Source organism: Canis lupus, chromosome 7 (genome assembly GCF_003254725.2).
Source record: "Canis lupus dingo isolate Sandy chromosome 7, ASM325472v2, whole genome shotgun sequence".
NCBI classification, from domain to species: domain Eukaryota; kingdom Metazoa; phylum Chordata; class Mammalia; order Carnivora; family Canidae; genus Canis; species Canis lupus.
The window spans coordinates 4,779,226-4,804,392 of record NC_064249.1 but is presented as its reverse complement, the minus strand read 5'-3'; the positions used below and the strand labels follow the sequence as shown (position 1 = coordinate 4,804,392).

Sequence of the window (25,167 nt, the reverse complement as noted above, 5' to 3'; positions counted from 1 at the left end):
CAAGCCCTGCATCAGGGCTCCATGTACACCGGAGCCTGCTTACAATTCTCTCTCTCTCTCTCTGCCCCTTCCCTAGCTCCCATGTGTGCACTCTCTCTCTCACTAAAAAAGTAAAAATAAAACATGTTTTTATGGGGAAGCGGGTCAAAATGTAGTTTTAAAATGCATTCAAATTTAAGTTGCAATCAATTTAAAATACACTATTACATATATAAGCTATTATATGTAAGCCTCATGGTAACCACAAAGCAAAACTCTATAATAGATTCACAAAGGAAAATGAAAAAAGAATCGAAGTATACAGCTATACAAATCTACCAAACCAAGAAGAAAGCGAGAGAAGACTGAAACAGAGAAGAACTACAAAATAACCAGAAAATAAACAAAACGGCAATAAGTACATAGTAGATATAATTACTTTAAATGTAAATGGTCTAAATTCTCCAGTCAAGAAATACAAAGTAGCTAAATAATTTTTTTAAAGGCCATCTATATGCTGTCTACAAGAAACTCATATCCTATGCAAGAACACAGAGACTGGAAGTGAAGGAACAGAAAAAGATATTTCATGCAAAAGGAAACCAAAAGAAAGTGTGGCAGCTATACTTGTATCAGACAAAATAAGCTTTGAAACAAAGAACATAATAAAAAACGAAGATGGGCATTACATAATGACTAAGGTGTCAATCCAGCAAGAAGATATAACATTTGTAAAGGGAGAAATTGACAGGAATAATAACAGGAGACATTAATACCCCAGTTACATAAAAGAATAGATCATCCAAACAGGAGATCAATAAGGAAACACTGGCCTTAAGAGGCACATTACACCAGATAGACTATCATATAAAGAACATTTCATCCCCAAAACAGCAAAAGACATATTTTTTCAAATGTACATGAAACAATCTCCAGGATATATCATCTGTTAGTCTATAAACAAGTTTCAATACATTCAAGAAAATGGAAATCACATCAAATATCTTTTCCATCCAAAATGGTATGAAACTCGATGTCAATTACAAGAAAACTGGAAAAATTACAAATATATGGAGATTAAACAACATACTACTGAATGACCAATGACTCAATGAAGAAATCAAGAAATTAAAAAATACTTTGGGACTCATGAAAATATAACACACCAAAATAGTTCTAAATTTTATAGATATATAAACCTACCACATGAAAAATGAAAAATATCAAGTACACAAACTAACTTTGTACGTAAAAAAAAAATTTTAAAGCCTAAAAAAGAAAAATGAAGCCCTAATTTAGTAGAAGGGAGGAAATAATAAACATCAGAGCACAAATAAATTAAAAATGGGATAAAAATGCAATAGAAGGGATCCCTGGGTGGCGCAGCGGTTTAGCACCTGCCTTTGGCCCAGGGCGCGATCCTGGAGACCCGGGATCAAATCCCACGTCAGGCTCCCGGTGCATGGAGCCTGCTTCTCCCTCTGCCTATGTCTCTGCCTCTCTCTCTCTCTCTCTCTCTGTGACTATCATAAAAAAAAATGTAATAGAAAAGATCACTGAAATTAAGAGTTGGTTCTTTAAAAATAGAAACAAAAAAATGACAAACTTTTAGTTAGATACACAAGGATAAAAAGAAAGAGTTCTCAAATAAATAAAATCAAAAATAAAAGACACAACTGACACCAAAGGTATATATAAATTATCATAAGAGACTACCATAAATAATTTTATGTTAACAAATTCAACAACTTAGAACAAATGGATAAATTCCTATAGATTTATAGTATTTTGAGACTGATCATGAAGAAATAGAAAATCTAAATAGGCTAATTACTAATAAGGTGACTGAACCAGTAATCAAAAATCTCCCAAAAAACAAAAGCCCAAGACTAGATGGTTGCACATGTGAATTCTATCAAACATTCAAAGAGGATTTAATATCAATCCTCCTTGAATTCTCTAAATAACTGAAAAGGTGGGAATGCTCCCAAACTAATTTTATGAGGTTAACATTACCCCCATACCAACACCAGGCAAAAATCACAAAATTACAAGCCAATATCCCTGATAAACAGAGATGCAAAAATCCACAACAAAATATAAGCAAATCAAATTCAACAGTTCATTAAAAGGACTCTCCACCATAATCAATGGGACTTATTCTAGGGAATGCAAAGATGATTTAATATCTGCAAATCAATCAATGTGATATACCACATTGACAAAATAAAAGATAAAAATCATATGATCATCTCCATAGATGCAGAAAAAGCATCTGACAAAATTCAACATCCATTTATAACTAAAACTATCAGCAAAGTGGGTATAGACAGAATGTACCTCAAAATAATGAAGGCCATATACGACAAGTCCACAGTTAATATCATATTCAACAATAAAGCTGATCAGGACTAAGACAAGTATGTCCATTCTCACCACTTTTACTCAAAATAGTATTCAAAGCCCTAGCCAGAATAAGTAGACAGGAAAAAAATAAGAGGCATCCAAGTTGGAAAGGAATAAGTAAACTGTCACTAATGTAAATGACATGATCTTATATATAGAGAGAAAACCCCAAAGATTCCACAAAAAACAAAACACCAAACCTGTTAGAACTGATAAATTCAGCTAGTTTCAGGATACAAAATCAAGATGCAAAAATCTGTTGTGTTTCTTATATAATGAACTATCAGAGAAATCAAGAAAACAATCCTATTTACAACCGTATCAAAAAGAATAAAATAGCTAGGAAAAAATACCTAGGTATATATTAAAAACTATTAGATAATGATGAAAGAAATTGAAGAAGATACAATAAGTGGACAGATAATCTGGTCTTGTAGATTAAGAGACCACTGTTAAAATATCCGTTTTATTCCAAGCAATCTACAGATTCAATATAATCCCTATCAAAGTTCTAATGTCATTCTTCACAGAATTAGAACAAACAATTCTAAAATGTATACGGAACACAAGAGATGCTATGTACCCAAAAGAATCTTGAAAAAGAACAACAAAGCTAACAGTATCATGCTCACAATTTCAAACTATATTACCATGATATAGTAACAATAACAGTAACCGTATGCTACTGGCACAAAAACAGTGACACAAAAATTGATGGAATAGAACAGAGAACCCAAACATACATGGTCAATTAATTTATGACAAACGAAGCAAGAATATGGTTTATCCTTTATGGACAATCTCTTTAATAAATGGTGTTGGGAAAACTAGACAGTCATAGGCAAAAGAATGAAACTAAACCTCTATCTTATACTATACACAAAAGTTAAGTCAAAATGGGTTAAAGAGGGGATCCCTGGGTGGCCAGCGGTTTAGTGCCTGCCTTTGGCTCACGGCGTGATTCTGGAGTCCTGGGATCAAGTCCCACATCAGGCTCCCTGCTTCTCCTTCTGCTTGTGTCTCTGCCTCTCTCTCTCTCTGTGTTTCTCATGAATAAATAAAATCTTTAAAAAATTAAATGTAACTGGAGGGTATTATGCTGAGTGAAGTAAGTCAGTCGGAGAAGGACAAACATTATATGTTCTCATTCATTTGGGGAATATAAATAATAGTGAAAGGGAATATAAGGGAAGGGAGAAGAAATGTGTGGGAAATATCAGAAAGGGAGACAGAACGTAAAGACTACTAACTCTGGGAAACGAACTAGGGGTGGTAGAAGGGGAGGAGGGCGGGGGGTGGGAGTGAATGGGTGACGGGCACTGGGGGTTATTCTGTATGTTAGTAAATTGAACACCAATAAAAAATTTAAAAAAAATTAAATGTAAGAGCAGAAACTATAAAACTCCTAAAAGAAAACATTCAGTAAGCTCTTTGACACTGGCCTTAGAGATACTTTTTGAATCTGACTTCAGAGTCAAGGGCAACCAAAAAAAAAAAAAAAAAAAAGAAAGAAAAGAAAAGAAAGGAAGAGAGAAAGAGAAAATGAGACTATATGAAACTAAAAAGCATAGCAAAGAAAACTATCAACAAAATTAAAAGGTAATATACTGCATAGAAGATACCTGCAAACCATGTAGCCAATAAGGGTTTAATATCCAAAATAAAGAACTCATACAACTCAATAACAAACAAACAAAAAAAATGATTTAAAAATGGGCTGAAGATCTGAATAGACATTTTTCCAAAGAACAAAGACAGATCACCATTAAGCACATGAGAAGATTCTCAACACCACTAATCATCAGGAAAACACAAAACAAAAGCACAATGAGTTATCACCTCACACCTGTCATAATGGTTATAACAAAAAGGTTAAGAAGTAACAAGTATAGGCAAGGATGTGGAAAAAAGATGTGTACCCTTGTACACTACTGCTAGAAGTGCAAACTGGTGCAGCCTCTATGGAAGAGTTTGGAGGTTCCTCAAAAAATCAAAACTAGAACCGCCATGTGATCCAAGTAGTATTTATCTGAAGAATACAAGAACACTAATTTGAAAAGATATATGCACCCCTCTGTCCACTGCAGCATTATTCACAAGAGCCGAAATTTGGAAACAACATAAGTATCCATCACAAGATGAATGGATAAAGAGGTAGTGTACAAAATGGAATACTACTCAGCCATAAAAATGAACAAAAATATCTCCACTTGTGACAATACAAATGGACCCTGAGGGCACTTACATTAAGTGAAATAAGTCAGAGCAGGACAAATACCATATGATTTGACTTATGTGTGGAATCTAAAAACCAAGGCAAATAGAAAAAACAAAACAAAATAAAACTCATGGATACAGAGAACAGATTAGATTGATGGTTGGAGGGTAAAGGGTTGCGGGATAGGTGAAATGGGTGAAACAATCAAGAGACACAAACTTCCACTTAAAAAATAAGTAAGTCAAGGGCCTATAATGTACAGCATGGTGACTAAAGTCAATAACATTGTATTGCAAATTTGAAAAATGTTAAGAAAGTAAATCTTAAAAGTTCCTATCACACACACAAAAAAAATCTTTAACTTTGTAGAATTGGTAATGACAGATGGTAAATAGAGTTACTGTAATAATATTTCACAATGTACACAAATGTCAAATCATTATGCTGTACACCTGAAATTAATATACTGTATATAAATAATACTTCAATAAAGCAAAAACAAAACAGAAAATAGCAGGTGTTGGGGATGATGTAGGGAAATTGGAAACTTGTGCATTGCTGCTGGGAATGCAGAATGGTGACACCATGTGAAAAATATTATGACAGTCCTTCAAAGAATTAAGCATAAAATTACTGTAATATTCAGCAATCCACTTCTGGATATATACTCAAAAGAACTGAATACAGCAACTCAAACAGATATTTGTACACCCGTGTTCCTAGTAACCCTGTTTACAACAGTCAAAAGATCGAAGCAACCTAACTGTTCATCTATGGATGACAAGATCAACAAAATGCGATGTGTACGTAAAATGAAATTGTATTCAGCAATTCCTTTCCTCAAAAAGGAAAGAAATTCTGACACATGGATGAACCTTTTTTTTTTTAACATGGATGAACCTTGAAAACATGCTAAGGGAAATAATCCAGTCACAGAAGAACAGATATTATACAATTCTACTTACATGAGGTGCATAGGCAAATTCAAGTAGGCAGAAAATACAATGATTGTTGTCAGGGATCAAGGGAGGAGAAAGGAAAATTATTGTTCAATGGGGCACAGAGTTTCAATTTGGGAAGACAGAAAAGTTCTAGAGATGATGCCGATGGCTGCACAGAATGTGAATGTGCTTAATGACGTAGAACTGTACACTTCAAGATAGTTAAAATGGTAAATTTTATGTTACATGTATTTTACAACATTAGAAAAAATTTAGGGGAAAAACATAGCTTACCAGTTCCTTAGCCAAGTAATCTGCCAGAGTATTTAGAAGCTTGTAATATACTTCAAACCATGGCAGGTAACTGTAAAAAACAAAACAAAAAAACTTGAAAAATGTATACACATATACTATTTAGAACCAATACATATATTATTTAGAATCAAGAAAAGAGATAACAAACATTAAATTTGTTTTATTTCAAACAGCTTAATCCTGGATGGCAGAAAAGAACTATATCCATGTTCTCCTTAATGTTACAGTAAAATTTTATTATTATCTATTAATAATTTTCACAAAATAGTAATCATCCAAAGTTCTATTATAAAATTTATTCATTACACACTTCTATTTTATATCTGTAGTAAAATTATGTAATCCTATATCATGGTATACATAGAATGAGTGCACCATAAGCACTCAGAGAATAAAAGTTAACCACTGTAATAAAATATAATACAAAATAAAAACTAATTTTAAAATGCTTTCAAAATAAAGACATAATTATTTATTATGATTACTAAAGTCACTATATAATTCAATAGAATTATGTGCCTAGTCAATTATTTTGAAACTGATGTTCAAGTAGGATAATAAATTTCAAAGTAAACATCAATATAAATAACAAAGTCTATTTTAAAGTTGTAAAAAACTTTTCAATATCAAAAATACATATAATTGAAAATTCATTTTGATTCACCTTACTAGATACAAATATAACTAATTTTTATGTAAGCAAAATAGAATTGTCCAAAATTCAATTATACACAAAAAATCTGTACTCCTTATTACAAATTAAGATATTAGTACATTTAAAATCTATTCAAAGGTTAATTGTTCATTAAAATGCATGCTCTTCACATAGAAGTATATAGTAAACCATAGAAACACCAGTGTATTAAGTATTAAGTAACAAAAACTTTTTTTTTAAAGAATTACTACATAAGACTACTTTCTAGAAGAAAACAGTATGATGTTTTTACTATATAACTGTACCCTGACAAGAGTACATGTATATAAATTAAAATTTTTCATTTAAAAATCAATGAATAGAGCTTAGAAAACAACATTCTATCTGCATTTTTTCATATAATGTCTGATTTATTAATAGCTATGAATGATGCTTTTTGATTCAAGAGTAACCTAAAGTTACAACAGAAGAGCAGTGGGGTATAGTCTCTTTATTCAGTAGAACTGTTATAGAGTTCTTTAAAATAATAATAATTACTATTAATGATAATAAAAGGTGACATAAAAGATGCCTATGATATTTTAAACTACTAACTTCTGGTTAAATCTAGTATATTGAAGACACACATTTATCTCTGTGCTGTTTGGAAATGACACTAAAACGATAGTAAATGAATAAAAAGGGTATAAATTAATAAGGATAAGAGAAATGAAGAAAAAAGCAAAAAGAGAGCAACACAATTGAAAGGTTTTGTAAAGATGAAACGGAAACAAAGAATGATACCTGACTTAGCAAAATACAGAACACCAAAACCTAGGTGGCAATAAAAGAGAAAATGACCAGTAGCTGGAATATTTGTACCCCACTCCTCAGGATCCTGAAACACTGGTCTGGGAATCTCTTTAAAAACCCTCAGAGGTCCTATTTTCTAGGAATGAAATCCACCACTGTGCATACAAAGTTTCTAATTCAGTTTGGTGCCTCTATCTTAAATATAAATGAAGGGCTCAACCACTAGATATTAGAGAAATATATACAGACATGAATACAAACATAAAAGGAACTCCAAGTAAACACACAATACAAGCAGCAGATGAGAACTCTAAAAAGTTATCATTAATATTCTTAGGAGCTTAATATAGAAAGAGATGCTACTAGATAAGATGAAATCTAAAAAAAAGAGATGAAAAAAATTCTGGACAAGAAAGAACTTTTAGACATTCAAAATATAAAAGTTGAAAAAAATTAATATCAATAGAAAGATTAGAAATTAAATCAAGAATATCTCCTAGCAACTAGAATAAAGAGATAAACCAATGGATAATAGGAAAATAAATATTAAAATATCAGGGCATCAATCTCAACGATATAAGAAACAAATCTAAACTCATGGAAGAAAAGTTCTATTTAGGAATAAATTGTACAAAGGTCTAAGGAGCAAAGTACGGCCTTGGGGAACTGGAAAATCAGAAGTTAGTACTGGTATTCTTAATTTTCTTATTTAAATGATTCAACTCTCTAACTCTAGTGCCTAGATTACTATTCTACTATACCTCTCACCAAAAAAGAAAAAAGATTAATAATACTATTTTTAAATTTTCAACTCAATACCATGCAAATTACCACATCTTATTTTCTACACTCATTATAACTCAACGAAATAATTTTCATGGAGAATGTTCTTCTACTAAAGCACACTACACTTCCTTGGACAGAGTGCCATTTCTTTCACATATGCAAGCATTTCATATTCATATTTCAACTTTTAATGGCCTGAAGAAAGTGTTATTTCAGGAAAATTTCAGTATGTCATGTAGTTCAAATCTGTATGTTCACATTAAGAGGAGACCTAATCTATTCAATGAGCATGCTGATCTGTTTCTGTCTTGTTCTCAAAAATGTCTAAATAAAGCAAAATTTATTGATTTTAGATAGTTGCACGTCTACCTGTTAATTCTTACACTGTCATTACCACCTTACTCAAATAATGTGAAACTTTTTTGACCTTAATTCTTCCTTCCTGGACCATTATAAAAATAAAAATTACAATAAATATCTGATAACTCTAAGTTACTACAAAGTGAGATAATCTTTGTCTACACAAGAATTCTTTTTGCCTTGAATGCTTCTCTTTTTTTTAAGTTCTTATTTTAATTCCTGTTAGTTAACATACAGTGTTATATTAGCTTCAGGTGTACAATACAGTAAGTGAAGAGTTCCATACATCACCTGGTGTCATCACAACAAATAAATTCCTTAATCCCCATCGCCAATTTAACCCAACTACCCACCACTCTCCCCTATGGTATCATCAGATTGTTCTTTATAATTAAGAGTCTGTTTCTTGCTTTATCTCTCCCTCTATTTTTTCTCCTTGTTTTGTTTCTTAAATTCCACATATGAGTGAAATCATACGGTATTTGTCTTTGACTTATTTCACTTAGCATTATACTCTCTAGGTCCATCCATGTCATTGCAAATAGAAAGAGTGCATACTTTTTATGGCTGAATAATACTCCATTATTTATTTATATATATAAATATCACATCTTTATCAATTCATCTATTGATGGACATTTGGGCTGACAATACATTGTCTATTGTAAATAATGCTAATATAAACACAGAGGTGTGTGTATATCCAGTTGAATTAGTGTTCTTGTACTCTTTGAGTAAATACCCAGTAGTGCAACTGCTGGATCACATAGTAGTTTTATTTTTGACTTTCTGAGGAATCTCCATACTGTTTTCCACAGTGCTGCACCAGTTTGTAGTCCCACCAACAGTGCAAATACTTTTCTGTGTTCTGGTTTTTTCATCTTTACATTAGTTTTCATTAGTTTTCTTCCCCTCTCCATTTTCTTTCAAATTGTGAAGATTAACTGAAACAATGTTTCACAAAAGCTAATTTATATAAATATAATTTATCTGTAAGATTATTTAACTGTTTTTGAAAATAAAACAAATTGAATTAAATAATATTTAGATTACTTCTCAAAACGTAATAGTTCTTATTTGTGCTAAATATTTTGTTATCTATGTAATCAATGCTATTTTTTATAATCTCCAAGAATACCAATTCTGGCTGAACTTCATCCTGGTACCAGATTACATTTGTTCTTAATACAGGATATGTTGGATTTTGTTCTTATCTTCATTCTTTTAATCATCAGATTCAACACTCAATTCTATTATGTTTATAGCACTGCTAGACACTATGATGTTTTATAACTACCTCTAATATGATTTCATCTATAAATCAGACTTTAAAAAAAAAAAACTATTGCAACAAAGTTGCAATAGAACATGGAACTAGTCAGTTACATGTCCTATGTCTATCTAGGGAGAAGACAGCAGAATCTAAGGGATGACATTCTGTATGTTAAAATAATTGGAAGAACAGGGAATAAAACTTTTTAAACACTAACTATATGTATGAAAACATGCTAGGTACTTTATCTCACTTAATTATTAAAATAATGCCATAATGTGTAATTGACTAAAGTAAAGCAACTTACCCAGGATCAGGGTCACAAAGTTACCAAATGGCAAGCCTGAGATTAGAACTCTTGATCCATCTGACTAAGCAATATTTGCTCAGGTGTTCTCTATAGATAGCCTATCACCCAATGCAGGCATGTAGTTCTATATCTAATCTTTGAATAAACATGTCCAATAACCAGACATTTTCAGGCAGCTAAATAAACTATGACAAAATATATTCTGGCTTAATCTTAAACCAGTCTACTTATAATTTCTGTCCACTGAAGCAAATTCTATCTTCCAAATCTGTTTAACTAATATTCAGAGCATTACTTTTATGCCTTTCAAATTATATTTTGTTCATATGGGCGAATTTCTCAGCAGATAAAGATCTGTTTAACTCTTTTATCTAATATATTGGTAATTCCTTCCAATTGTAGATGTTAGTACTGCTTCTACGTTTATCATTGTGGATAAAAATTTTAAAAAGGACATGGCCCTCAATATAGTACAAGATCCCTCTCAAAATAACATAAGTCTATCTACCAATAATCTAAGTATGATATTTTAACCAATAGAAGGACTCATAACTTCATTATCTATTATCTAGGCAATATTTTTCTCTCTACATAATTTGTTCATGAGAGAGAGTAGAAGACTCTAATTTTTACAGCACTGCCTGATACACCAGTGTCATCATGAAGAACTGAGTTTAGTTACACACAACATGCATTTTATAACATATACTGATTCTTGGTGATAACAATTCCTTCTTAAGAATGGAAGTCATTCATATTTTTAAATAAAAACATCATATATCAAAGTGGAGCTATTCTGTAACCTAGTCATGCTCCTAGAAATGTCAGGGAAGCTGGAACATTTTCTGTTGCTAATAAACAATAGCATCTAGAGTAGAGGGTGTAAACTGACTACTTGCACACTATCTCTAGCCCATGGGCATATTTTGTTTGGTCAACACCCCCTTGTTTAATCAAATAAGTTGCCAGCTTCTAAATCTGAGATAATTCCCTTAAAGATCTGGATTTCTTGTTCCTCTTAAAAATCAAAAGAACTGGTCACATATTTTTCACTCTGTACCTAGAGCTGTGTAATGGCTTTTGTCTTTGCATATGGCATGTCCTATCTGAATCACCACACTAACCCCAACTTCTAACTGTCAGACACTTACCCTACATATCTCATTTGAATTCCTTCCTGGTCCCTGTAAGTAATTGCATCCACAATCCTTGATATGAAGCAACTACTCAACAGGAAGTCCTGCTCATTCTTTTATATGACAAAGAAAATGGTTTGGAGTACACAAAGTAGACAATAATTCAAATATTTAACAAGATTCCATTGTAAGTTTTATTTATTTTTTTAAGATTTCATTTATATATGCATGAGAGACAGAGAGAGAGAGGCAGAGACATAGGCAGAGGAAACATCAAGCTCCCTTCGGGGAGCCTGATGTGGAATTCAATCCTAGGACCCCAGGCAAAGGCTCAACCACTGAGCCACCCAGGTGTCCCTACACTGTAAATTTTAAAGACAAAATGTATAGCAAAAATAACATCTATATTATAAATGTTATAGATTTATAAAACATTATAAATTATATAAACTTACCTCACTGGGTAAGAAATGTTATTCTCAGGTTTTTATTTCTGTGGCTTTTTAGATAATTTCAAACAATATATGTTCAAAGCTATTTCTCACTAATATATAAGCCCTTAAACTGATTATCAATAAGTTAAAATATTTTTTCACTAAATTTTATAGACTCAAAGACAGTAAAAATTTGTTCTCTTACAACCAACCACAAAAATCCTAGAAAGTTAAAAAACTGTACTCAACATACTATAATGGCTTAATATTTTACCTGAATCTTATAAAACCTGAAAATGTAATTTTCTTAACAAAGAATAATTGACTCTCATAGTCTTACACACATATATAAATGTAAAACATTAAGACCAATTATTTCTTAAGAAGTCAAGAGATTCTTCAAAGTTTAGTTATAAGACTATTTTCTTAATTTTTCATAAAGACATAAAGCAAAACACAGAGTATATATAAAGTCATGAATCCATTTTGTGGCAGTAAGAAGACTTCCCCCCCACACTTGTGCTTCCACTATAGGGCTGATAAAACTTTTACATTCAAAAGTCAAAGGTTAAATAAAGGAAAGGAAATGTTTTTTGTCAAATAAGTAACCACTAACAGTCTAAGTGATCAGCAGGAACCTTAACTTATAGTAATCAAATAAAACTAAGGAAACTGCCTTTCCGTAGAAAAACGTCTAATGTCTAGAGGCTGTTTTTCTGTCTGGAAAATTGACACAAAATGTGTAAAATTGAAACATTCTGCTTCTAAGGGATTTGCCCAAAGGAAGAGTGTGAAAGCTTCAAGTTTGGTATGAGTTAAAGGGGGGAAGGGGAAGGGACTACAAAGGTCCTAAACATCAATCTGTCTTCCTTATTAGGGTATTTCATTTAGAACCATTGGCAACAATTTTATAGTTCTAAAATTATGTGAATCAAATTAGGAAAAAAAAGTTATTTCTTGCATTTTTGTTAGCCTGTGAAAGCAATTCTAAATACAAACAATGGCAAGATTTAAATTAGTAATATCTCAGAATATTTTTGAAATCTTATTTAAAGCTAAAATAGATATGTCATGGAAAGAGCTAAAGCACACAACCTCAGCTGAAAATTCAAAGTTAAACACCAACTTTTGTACCTGATTTTACCTTGTATTAAAATTTTTAACCATCCTTAATGTATCTCATTTTCATTATGACTTTTAAGGACCTGAAATGTTTTAAACTTTTCAATATCAACAAAACTCAAGAGATATTTATATTTTTCATGTACAATTTAAATCATTCAAATACAAAAACTAGAAGGTAATATAAATGAATTTTTTGTTAAGATAACATTCAATCACAATAAGAAAGATAACAAGAGAAATATTAATTTGCATCTAAAAATCTTAAATCATTTAATGAGAATGACCTCTAATTAATTAATCCAGTATTATCTCACAATAGAATACTAGAATATTGCATGATTCAATATAAATGCACTAGTTTTACATGAGACAGCATCATGGGCAAGGTATTATGATTTTTCATATTCAAAAGTCAAAATATATTCCAAGTAAAGATATAAATAACTTATTTTAAAAACTATAATCAGAAAAGAAATTATCTTTGTGCTAAATCTCAACTTTTAAGGAAAAAAACACTGAAATGACCAACTGTCAGCTTGAGCATGTGCAAAAACTCTCAACACTTAAAGAGGATACTATGAAAGCCTTGGAAGTTTTTCCAATTTATAAACTGCTTTACATGCATTCATTCATTTACAAATTGTGACTAAAGCCTACAGTTAATTATTTAGTTTGCTATCCAATAGAAAGATTTGTAAATGTATCTAAACAAGTCATAGAAATGACAGGAGTGAAATACCAAAATTTAAGTAACAGTTAGGTGTTACAAATACAAGTCCTTTATTTTCTTGTTTAAACTTCTCTCAATCATCTAGATTTTCCTTAATAAAAATATTACTTTTGTTATCAGAAAAACATGGATAAAGACATAATTTTCTATGTATTGCTTATGCAAGTATTTTGTCATTTTTCTAAAATTCTAGCCCTAGTAAAGGCTAAACTCTAAATAGCCTTCGAATTAAGGCTAACCTCTAAAAAGCCTTAGAATTAAGGCTAAACTCTAAAAAGCCTTCGAATTAAGGCTGAATTCTAAGACCAGGATACTCCCACAAAACCAAATGCAAACATTACTCCAAAAGTATTGGACACCTAGCTACCAGTTAATACTCAGAATACTAGCATAGGTGAGTCTCTCACAACCCCTGCAAACACCACAGTTCGTAATTAACACACACACACACACACACACACATACTAGCCTTCAAATGAAGACTTCTCATTGCTCTAACAAATTCTGCGAATAGTTCAGTGGATAATTCTATCTTCCTTCTTTACCTCAGAAAATTACTAGTTAAATTCTATGTCTTGGTTTTATATTGAAACTAAACAAATTTTCTTCCGTTACACCTTCAAAATACAACAGAATTAAACGAGTAGTGTTGGAAGAGAAACAAATAATAGGAAATAAATTACAGATGTAGTAGCATTTCTCCTGCCACCTCACAAACCGTTTCTGCTATGTTAAACATTTTGTGTTGAAATTATGGAAAAACACTAATCTCAGGCTCCACGATGGTGATGGGAAAGTCATTTCAGAAGCAGTATTTTTTTTCTCTTCCAAAGGCCATTCTTTCACACACTGTGACTCCAAATCTCAAGAGCACGGAATGAAACGACCCTTTTCATTCTTAATTCTGCTATACCACCATGATAAACTGACTGCCTTTGAAGTGCCTGTAATAAAACACACTAATAAAATAATCTCCTATCCTGCAAACAGACTATATATTTTACCTGACAAAAGATGATCTGGTTAAATTCCCACTGAGTTTTAATGCACTATTTATAGTTCTAACATCAGAATTTTAGAACACGGAAAAACTGATTAAAATGACTCATTCATCGTAAAAAAAAAAAAAAAGGATAAATGCTGAAGTGCATAAAGTAAAAAAAAATGGAGATCAAAAAAATTGGAGATCTATTCTTCTAGTCTTTTTTATAGGTATAAACAACCCTATATTAATATGTAAATCTTTCTTATTGTTAACTACTTCTTAAAGTAAATACATTTACATACATAAATAAATTATTCTTTACAATGTAAGAACATGCCATAAATATTACTTTGACACTTCTCATAGTTTCACAATATATCATAAACATTTCTCTGAGTTAGAGTCTGTATGAATACATAATTTTCCATGATAAATAATATTCCATTCTGTTTGTCATTCATTCATTAATTTATTTATTCAACAAATATCTATTAAGAATTCATTATGTGCTAGGCACTATTGTAGGCACTGGGAGAATAATCTATAAGTGAAAAAAAACAGAACATTCTGGTAGGGGGAGGCGGGGCTGCCAGGGGAGACTGGGAAATGTACCATAACATACCTAATCAATTCCTATTGAAGGACATTTATATCCCATTATTTGCTATTATAAACCACGCCATAATAGATAACTTTGTTCACACTTTACTGCTCTCTACTGGGAATATTCCTGAGATTTAAAATTCTAGAACTATAAATAACTGAATCAACGAGTATGAGATTTTAGAAATGTGATAGATATTATTAAATTTCTATTCTAAAGGTTATATCATGGTATAGTCCCACAAACAGTACATGACGTGTCTGTTTCCCCTCATGCTTATTTTGTTTAATTTCATTTCTGCCAATCTTAATGTGTTCATTTCTTTCATCTTTAGTAAGGCTGAGCATCATTCATAGGTGTATATGCTATTTAAATTTCCTCTGTGAATATATTACTCACATGTCTTTCTTATTCTTCAGTTCTGTGTCATAACTTGTAGCTACTTATCCTGTATCACAGCTATTAATTCTGTTACAGTGGCTATAAATATATTTCTACCAGTTAATTATTGGTATTTTCAATTTTCATATATTTGTCATCAAACAAAATCTTTTATCATTATACAGGCAAAAAAGCCAATCTTTTTGGCCTCAAGATTCAGTGGTAGTAGGCATATAAAGGCACTCATTGGGGATCCCTGGGTGGCTCAGCAGTTCAGCACCTGCCTTTGGCCCAGGGCATGATCCCGGAGTCCCAGAATCAGGTCCCACATGAGGCTTCCAGTATGGAGCCTGCTTCTTCCTCTGCCTGTGTCTCTGCCTCTCTCTCTCTCTATGTCTATCATGAATAATAAAATCTTTTAAAAAATAAAAAAAAAAAATAAAGGCACTCATGACTACAATAATTTTCATTTTTATTTATATATTTTGGGGAAGAGGGGCAGAAAGAGAGAGAATATCCCAAGCAGGCTCTATGCCTAGTGTGGAGCCTGACGTAGGGCTCAATCTCACAACTCTGAGATCATGACCAGAGCCGAAATCAAGAGTCAGATGCTCAATCGATTGAGCCACCCAGGAACTTCTACAGTAATTTTTTAAAATCAACAATGTTTTCTTCCAGTATGTTTAAAGTTTTATCCTCCTTTTCAACAATTATAAAGTTAAATCTAAAGTGGGGGACACCTGATCTGGTTCAGAGACAAACCAGGACTCAAAACACCATTATTCCCCTTAATATAGCACTTAAGAGATTTGTTAAAATTATTTTCACAAACATACATTAATTACCTATAGATAGGCATTTACCTATGATAGCTTTCTGAATAAGCTTCTGAATTCCATTATATTTTCATTATCTTTCACTATTAAAACAAAATAGTCTTTAATTTACTGGCTATTCTCAACATAGTACACTGTCTTTCAGGACAAAGATTATGTTATGCCATTAAAATCATGAGATGGCAACTTTTGAAAATTTCCCAGGGAAAAATAAGCTGGAGAAGAGAATTTTCTCATTTTAAGATTCTCCTCTGTTTTTTTCATAAAGCTTTGCTAACTATTTCTTAATCTACCAGAAAGCACTATCACATGACAAAAATAAACAAATATAAAAACAACCTTCTTTAAAAAATATAAAACAACCAATAATGCATACTGTGAAAAGTTTTCCTTATTGGCATATATGATTTTATTTTTTTATTACATTTATACAGTAAAGCCTTATTTCCTGTAGTAAAACTGTCCCAAATTCAAAGAGTACTAAGACACTCAGGTGTTCTTCCACATAAACAAGTTTGATAGCAATAACTTGATTACTGTAACTGTTTTAGAATCTTTCCTACAAATTAATGACCCTGGTTGGAGATATGAATACTGTATCAATCTTTCAGGAATTTAACAAATAGCTTCAGTTCATGTTTGTGCAAATATTTTGAAATAATGTAGGCTTTCCTAAATTTTAACAGAAATTTCTAAGAATGTTTATTCTATAAGCCCATTTTATAGGGACTATTCTGAACATTTAGTACCCATTTGTTAATTTTTAAAAGATTTTATTTATTTGAGAGAGAGAGAGAGAGAGAGAGAGAGAGAAAGCATGTGCATGCACATGCAGAGGCAGAAGGGGAGGGAGGGGGGAGAATCTTAAGCAGCCTTCACACTGAGTGAGGAACCCAACATAGGGCTACATCTCACAACCCATGAGATCACAACCTGAGCCGAAACCAAGAGTCAGACACTTAAGTGACTGAGCTACCTGGGCACCCCACTATTTGCTAATTATCAATAGGCTCAGTATATTCAAAATATTTTAAGAATTAAAAACAAAGACAAAAGTTCATTCTCTTCAATTATGAATATCAGGAACTCATTTTAGAGGCCGCGAGGTAAAGTTGTAAAATGCAGGTTCAAATATTACAGAAAACTGATGTCTATAACTTATTCTCAACTGGGTCAGTAAAAACAACAATAAGAGAAAGATAAAGACTTTGCATGTATGTGTTTGTGCACGGAGGGGGAAGGAGAGGAAGGAGAAAAGCATGTTAACAATTGTCAATATAGGGGATATATACACAAGAGTTCACTGCAGTAGTCTTAAATTTGGGGGGTAAACTTGACTTTTTTAATGAAAAGATTTAAAAATTCATAGAGAAAAAGTAGAAAGCACCAACAGCTTTGGTCTTTCTATTAGGACAAACATGCCTTGGGCAGAGTGGTAAGGTTCTACTCCCCTTTAAAGTGTAGCTTTTGAACCTTTAGCATTAAACACAACAATAAAAGGAACCCTCCTCCCCATTTTCCATTCTGTCACCTCTACTCTCACTACACAACCAACTGGCTTCATATTATAAGAATCAACCTATAGTTTGAAGCATAATACTCTCCCAGATAAAATCTAAGTTTTAAATTCAGTTATTATCCAAATGAAAAAGTTGCTGCCTAAAGAAAGAATGAAGGAACATCCACATTCTAAGGTAAGCATTTACTTTCAAATAAAAATTGAAAAATCTTGCAGCTCTAACAAACGTTCCGGGTAAATTTATAACCTCAACCTCAACAAACGATATGAATGTAGCTAAACAGCAAATGAATAATTTCATATCAGAGTTTTCTCTGTAATATTTTAATTATCATATTAAATGTTATTTCTTCTCCTACAAACACTTCTGTATACAGAAGCTAGACTGACCAATATCTATATTATAATCATGGTATAGAATCCTATTTTTATGGAATAGATTTAGATTTCTGATTCATCAAGACATCATAAAGGAAAGCTAACTTTTTAGAGTCCTTCCTTGTCAACAGCCAGCATCTCAAGGCAAATGATGTAAGTGATTGAAGCAGGGCAGGTAGGACTTATGGCAAACTAGTAAATTCATGACACAGCTAAAAACCCACTGCTTAGTTCTGGCATACTGCTGCTACCAAGAAGTGCAAGACCACAATTAGCAAATATTCCCATTTAGCAAAAGAAATTAGAAATTTGAATTTTATGCAAGACTTCACTAAAATTATAAAGTTGGAAACCTCTTTAAAATTTTTTTAAATACCATATGGCCAAATAAAACATATCCAAACATTTTTTTGCCCAGAATCATCAGTTTACAACTTTGCTTTAAAGCAGTAATTCAAAAAAAAAATTCAAAAAAATAAAAAGTAAAAAATAAAAAAATAAAAAAAAAGCAGTAATTCACTTTCAAAAATCCAAATTCTGGCTCAGTGATAAAAAAGAGCATGTATTAATTTAATTGATTTTTTTGCATCCTGTTCAATAGATGAAACATATATATTATTTGGACTCACATCTTAATATTTAATTTTTCAAAAATAAACCCACAAAAACTAATCTTAAAAGAGTCATTCTTTCAAGAAAAAATTTACTGTTACTGGTAAATCTTTAAATCTAATTGATGCTATATATAGAAAATAAAGTTATTTTTCAATTTACTTGGATCTAGAGAAAACAAATTAAGAATATTATATGCATATTTTAAGCATCCTAAGCATAACAAAGTAGAAAAGAAAGACACCATTAATGTATTAATGCATCTAATTTTCTTTTCACTACAAATACTTACCTAAGGATGCACAAGCAAATTTTGCCTCCTGATGTAAGTCTGCAGAATCCAAATCTCTGTTTACTTTCAATGTCTGTCAGTACAAAGGTAAAATGCTGTCCGACTTGATTTTGAGATACTCTAAAATACAGCAATATTATAAAACTTTAATGTGCTTTTTAAATGAGAATTTTCTTAAAGAAAAACAAAGCAAGACTTTATTTACATGTGTCATTGGTTTCACCTTCCCAATCCATTGGTTCTCAAATCTAGAACTAAGTTCTAAAACTAAAATGAGTGTGAAATGTGTAAACTAAGTCATGAGTCAAATATCACAGTAAGTTTTAACTCCCTCCAGGCTGAGCAATTAGGCATATACTAACCCGTTAATAGAGAATCATAACGTACTTCACTGTAAGTTTGCACATGCCTAAAAGTACTTCTAAAATATTTCATAAATCTGAAAATAGTATTACCGAGACTGTAGAAGTGAGAAGCAAGACATGATGACTGATTCTGTTCAACTCCAGTCTCTCTCATTGTGATTATTTTAAGACTGCTTAGACAGCAAATCAGGCTGCTTTAGCATCCAATGGCAGCCACCAGCACCTCTGTTTAATTGTTGCTTCTGGTGACATTCTCACCCAGTAGAGTTCCATAAAAATTACTATTAGCATTTTTCAGCATTCTCTTCTAGAGCTGCCTATATACTAAACACAGATTTCCAAGTACAAAATAAGAATACAGGTTCCACAGAAAAGCTTACTACCAAGAACTTTTTAGCTAATTGTTGACCTAGGTATCACAGTATCATGGTAGGAATCACACCACAGTGTAAGGTGCGCTATAAATCATTATACTGGATCCTTATCACCATTTAAAATACATAAAGACATTTCTTGTTACTATCATCTTGCCATTAGATAACCATAACTGAACATCTGCTTCCTGGTCTCAAGATAAAATATCCATGGCACCTAAATTTTGGTTCTAAAACAGGCACCAGAATTATGTAATTCCTTTACTACCACTGTGCCAACACTACCAACTATTTCCAACTGTCAGGAAACAGTGCATTTCAAATGCTGAACACTTAACAAATACAGATTTAAATGGATAGTTTTGAAAAATTTTTTGCAAACTTCAAGAACAACCTCTAGTTCCTGATGTGCCCTCTAGAGCCTGATGTTCACAATATATTTTCCAAGGCTTTTCTTCCTGTATTTTATCTTTGCTATTAAATTGAAAATTCTAACTTTAACAAGCACAACTGATGCCCCAGAAAGGAGGTATAAAAAGGGGTATCATTCATCAGCAATACTTACTAGTATCAATTAGCCCATCATTCAGAAGGCATTATCTTTAACATTGTAAAATTTCAGATTTTTACTAATCTTTACTTAAGCCAAATATTTTCCAAAAATAAATTTTGTTTTAAAACCCTTCATACCATACTCTTAAAAAAACTGATAATAGGGTATGAAAATCACATGAAAAACAATAAATGATCTGTTTTTATGCTTAAAGGCCTATATATTCTGTGAAACTCCAACTACACACAGGTAATACTCTATTCATTCAGTATTTGTTCAGTAAAATACAAACATAATGAGATTTTCAAAACCGCTGGGAGGATTTCCCTGCAGCCTTCCATAATATTACACTATTTCTATACAGCTATTCTTGGGAGACAACTACCCATGAGTTTTACAATATCACACAGATGGTCTTTTCAATTAGGGTGAAGTGAGATAGAAACCAGGATATATACATCTAATTTTAAAAGACACAATACAAAGGCTCTGATTAGTAATATTTTTTTCTGCAGGTGCTTACAATATGTACCTGAAGAACAAAAGGAAGAAATGGAACCTTAGGACTTCTCCTAACTGGCCACAGTGGAAAAAACAAAGGATACAATGATGTAAGAAGGCTTTTTCCTTCCAAATATTATTTAATTTTGAAACTCAGGTCCTTTTGTTGTTATTGTTAGAAGCAGAGAAGAGAATGTACATTCCTTTTTATTAAAAAAACACAGGAGACAATTTTAAAATGCTAAGATGAGCTGAAGTTACTGTGAATGATGGCTGATACAGTACCTTTCAATGTCAAAGGGGAAACAGAACTTGGGCACACTCTGTAGTACTTCCTGCAAATGCAAATTAAAAAGAAAAAAGCTTTAGAATATTTTTAAAAATGCAGTTAAAACTTTTTTTTGAGACCTTTTCTAAGGGGAGAAAAAAAGTTTGTTTTTTGTTTTTTCTTAAGAAAAATAGCACAGGTTCCTAGACTAAAATAATTGATTATTAAAAAGGAATTAAGTTGGTGCTTTGGCAGATTGCACTGACAATGCCACGGAAGCCCCAGGAGGGAAAGGCCTGGCCTGAAGGGTATTAACACCCTTCACATCCCCGCTGGGATTCCCTTCAACAAGGCCATATGGATTTTACAAGAAGCACCGCACCATATGGGTAAGCTACGTCTGCTGCTACTTGTACCGCAGACTAGCCACAGGGACTTCTGACAGATCCTGGCTCAAAAATATAAATGTTGTTTCAATTAAAATGCAGGCAGAGAAAAGGGAATGAAGTTGGCAGCAGCATGAATTACTGAGAGGTATAACAACTCTACATGTCCCATAGTAAAACGGTTAAGAAAAAAAAAAAAGACTTTCTATAGCTAAAGAAACATTTTTGTATGTTTCAACTTTAGGTAAATTCAACAACAGTAACGCTAAGTTTATCTCAAATAACATGTCTCTAAAAAAATGTGTATCTAAAAATAAGCCTTTAAACGTAAAACAATATAGCTTCTATTCCGTGCACTTTCGTTTATGAGTTGCTTAATATGAAAATTATGTTTTAATTAAACATAGAAAATAATCTGCAGTGATTTTATAGCCATTATAAAATAATTTTAAAAGCTTTTAGAAATCACACATCTTATAATTATAACAAAATATGAATACCTGTCAGATACTTGGCAAAAAATACAAAAATATTTATTTTGTTATATATGAAAACAACATTAACTCTGATTCTAAAAGTTAAGTTTTAGAATTGAAGATAATATCATATTATAAGTTCAAAACTAGGTAATTTTACAAGACAAAGCAGAGATTTATGAAAATGTTTCCTATTAAAAAGAAAAAAGAGCAAATATCTTAATGCTGTAGTCACCCCCACCAAAAAATACTACCTCTTTACCAATAAAACTTACATCCAGAGAAACCATTAATACCTGCATATTTAAGCCTTCTACAGAATCATGGTATTGAGTGTTTTAACGTAAAATTTATCATGTTCTTTTAAAATGTAGACTGCAATAAGGTATTAACTAATAATAAAACATTGTAAAATTCCAAAGCTAATACCTAAGAAAGCTTCAAGACCTTAAAACATTGAAGCAGAAAGAAAAGCAGCATGTAAAAGAAGCAATCCTTCTATCTTTAAAGCAGAGTACCCTGGTTTGCTTATGAACATGTAACTGAACACTGAAAACAGTTCACTACAAATAAGAACAGTTCATCTGTCCATTGCTAATCTTTATCTTGTGTTACAAAATGTGAAGCTATTTACCATATTTATGACACATATGAACCCCCCCTGCAAAGTGGGTCATATAATTTTTGTAACAATAGATATATATTCAAACCTCATTGCCTATTTCTAAATATACCCAAATTAGTAATATATTTCACAGCAATTTTAAGACTCAAATTAAGAAGAATGTTTCCCAGTTAGTTGCTCAATCTTTCACACCCTCCCCCTCCCTTCTTCCACAAGCAACACACATGCACACACTTCTGCAAAACAGCCTCAGCTCGCTTCCCAACTGGCAGAAGCATCCCTCAGGGGACAAGTCTTTAAACCTCCGCACTCTTTAAAATTCAACCAGCCAGCAGGTCTATAGACTAGTGTATAAACAGTATAGACAAAAAAATCCTCTCTCAGCTTATGTCAGTGACAAAGCAGCTCAGCAGTTGACTGTTTCTCCCCTGACAGTATAAGCTGGGTTTACACAGATCAATAGCTGAAAGTCCTACCTAGCTCCCAGGGCTCGGTTTTCTTCCTTAATTACAGGTGCTATTCAAACTGAAGTTAAAAAAGAAAAGAGAAAGAGAGAGAGGTTGAAGGGAGAATAAGATACATGCAAATAGTTGTTGGGTTTTTTTTTATTATTCTTTTAGCAATAATGTTAATTGAAAATGTACTTTTATATGTATTGGAATTGTCCATAAAGTCTGACGTTTCCATCATAAAGTGTTTTTGGTATCATACACACATGCACAGTAGATTGGGATCCACAGATTATGTGAAAGATTTAAGATAAAATTCTTCAAAAGTTATGTTTCTCTGTTTACTTCAGGCTTTTGTTTCCAGGAAATACTTAATTTCCTCAGCCAAGAAAAGTTATTTGAAATTTCCAAACCATCTTAATTCTCTAAAATATTTTATGTTTATACAAAAAAAATACACTGATGAAAATGTCAAATGTTAAAAATAGTAATGACAAAAAGAATGAAATAGAATATACATCAATAGCAAAATACAAAGGGCATGATACACATATATCTATATACATATTCCCTAAAAACAACACATCTACCTTCATATGAATGACTGGAAATAAGGACTGGTGAAAATCTATATGTTGGGGTGTGGGTTTTTTGGTACCATATCCCAGATCTGTATTAATAATTTTTATGGTCAAACTGAGCTCATAAAAGAGAGCAAACTGCCAGTGTTAGAAGGGTTTATTAACGCTTTATCCCATGAGGCTACTGTTCAGCATTATAAATTGATCAAATAAAAGGGAAAAAAGCATTTAGAATCTACTTTCTGAAAAAAACTAAAATATACAGAATTTACCTCCTAATTAAAGCTCAACAACTACAAAGGTCTTAGAATTTCTTGGAGAAAAATCTAAAATGAAATGAGACATGTCATTATTGACACCAGTAACTGTTTTTTTTCCTCTGTCTCAACTACTTCTTCCCCTACCCTATATTGAAACACTAATGTTCTCTAAGGTTCCATATACTCCTCTCTTCCATGCCAATAAAGTGTATCTATTTGCCCTAGGTGATTTTGTTTACATTCACAGTTTCGGTTACAGCTACCAAATCTTAGTCTTACACAGTTATTTCTGACTCCAGAATATATATCTAACTACTCTTCAGTATCATGTTCCCTGACACCTCAAATTCAGAACTGAAATATTTTAGTTGTAGCCCTTATCACCTAGAAGAGCTGCACCATCTACCCAGTTCCCCAAACCAAAACATGATGTTTGCCTCAACTCCTCCCTTTTCCTAACTCCCATATACAATCACTCATCAAGTCCTCTTAATTTAACTTCATAACTATCTCATTCCAGAAGTTCTCAATGGGAAGGCAGTAAGAACTACAAGGAAGATAAGAAGATGTAAGAATCACCAGGGAGGGCTTTCCAAGATACATTTGATTGCCTATACTACAGACCCTTAAGGGTCTTGATTCAATTTGAATACCATCCGTAATTAAGGAGTAAGACTAACTGTATCAGTTAAGGGTGCCTAATATATAAGGAATAGTTACTCTCTCATTGCAAGAAGTGACAAGATTTGTTCAGGGACTGATTAATTTAATATCCTCTTTGAGGACTCCAGAATCTTCTGTCCTTTCCACTTTGCTCTCCTGCGTTTGTGTATTTCTCCTCAGCTACTTTACTTCATGGTCACAAAATAAGCTGCCAGAGTTCAGCACACCGCATGAAGACACAGCAGTGTCCAGTGAAAGAAGGATTTCTTTCTGTTACTTCTTTTTATCAGTGAGGAAACCTTTCCCATAAGTGCCCCTCCCCACTCCTGGCTGACTTTCCCATTATGTTTAATTAGCCAGAAGGTCACAGCCACTCCTAAACTAATCACTGGCAAGGGAAATGGTTACCTAGGCTTACTTAGCCAGCCTTACGCTACTTATAGGAAAAGTCAAAATTCAACCTATTCATTTTCTGCTAACCATGACACATGTAATTTTATAATAAAGAAGCTGACCATATTTTCTTAAGATTCCTCACAATAATTTTAATCATATAATTAAATTTATACTAAAGTTCTCAGGAAAAATGTAACACAATA

General features: G+C 32.2%; 1 protein-coding gene across 7 annotated transcripts in view; it reads right to left on the bottom strand.

Moving 5' to 3' along the window:
- The window catches only part of DENND1B (DENN domain containing 1B), a 259,555-nt gene that overhangs the window by 140,233 nt on the left and 94,155 nt on the right, over nt 1–25,167 (bottom strand). For 5 of the 7 annotated variants that reach the window (XM_049112036.1, XM_049112038.1, XM_049112037.1 and 2 more), the window contains exons 4-6: nt 21,146–21,195; nt 19,068–19,187; nt 5,839–5,908 (exon numbers count right to left, since the gene is read on the bottom strand). In XM_049112036.1, the coding sequence (XP_048967993.1) occupies nt 5,839–5,908; nt 19,068–19,187; nt 21,146–21,195 (240 nt within the window). Of the gene's footprint in view, nt 1–2,585; nt 2,704–2,738; nt 2,872–5,838; nt 5,909–19,067; nt 19,188–21,145; nt 21,196–25,167 lie in introns of those variants that run through there. The other 2 variants (XM_049112041.1, XM_049112040.1) reach the window with 2 other exon arrangements.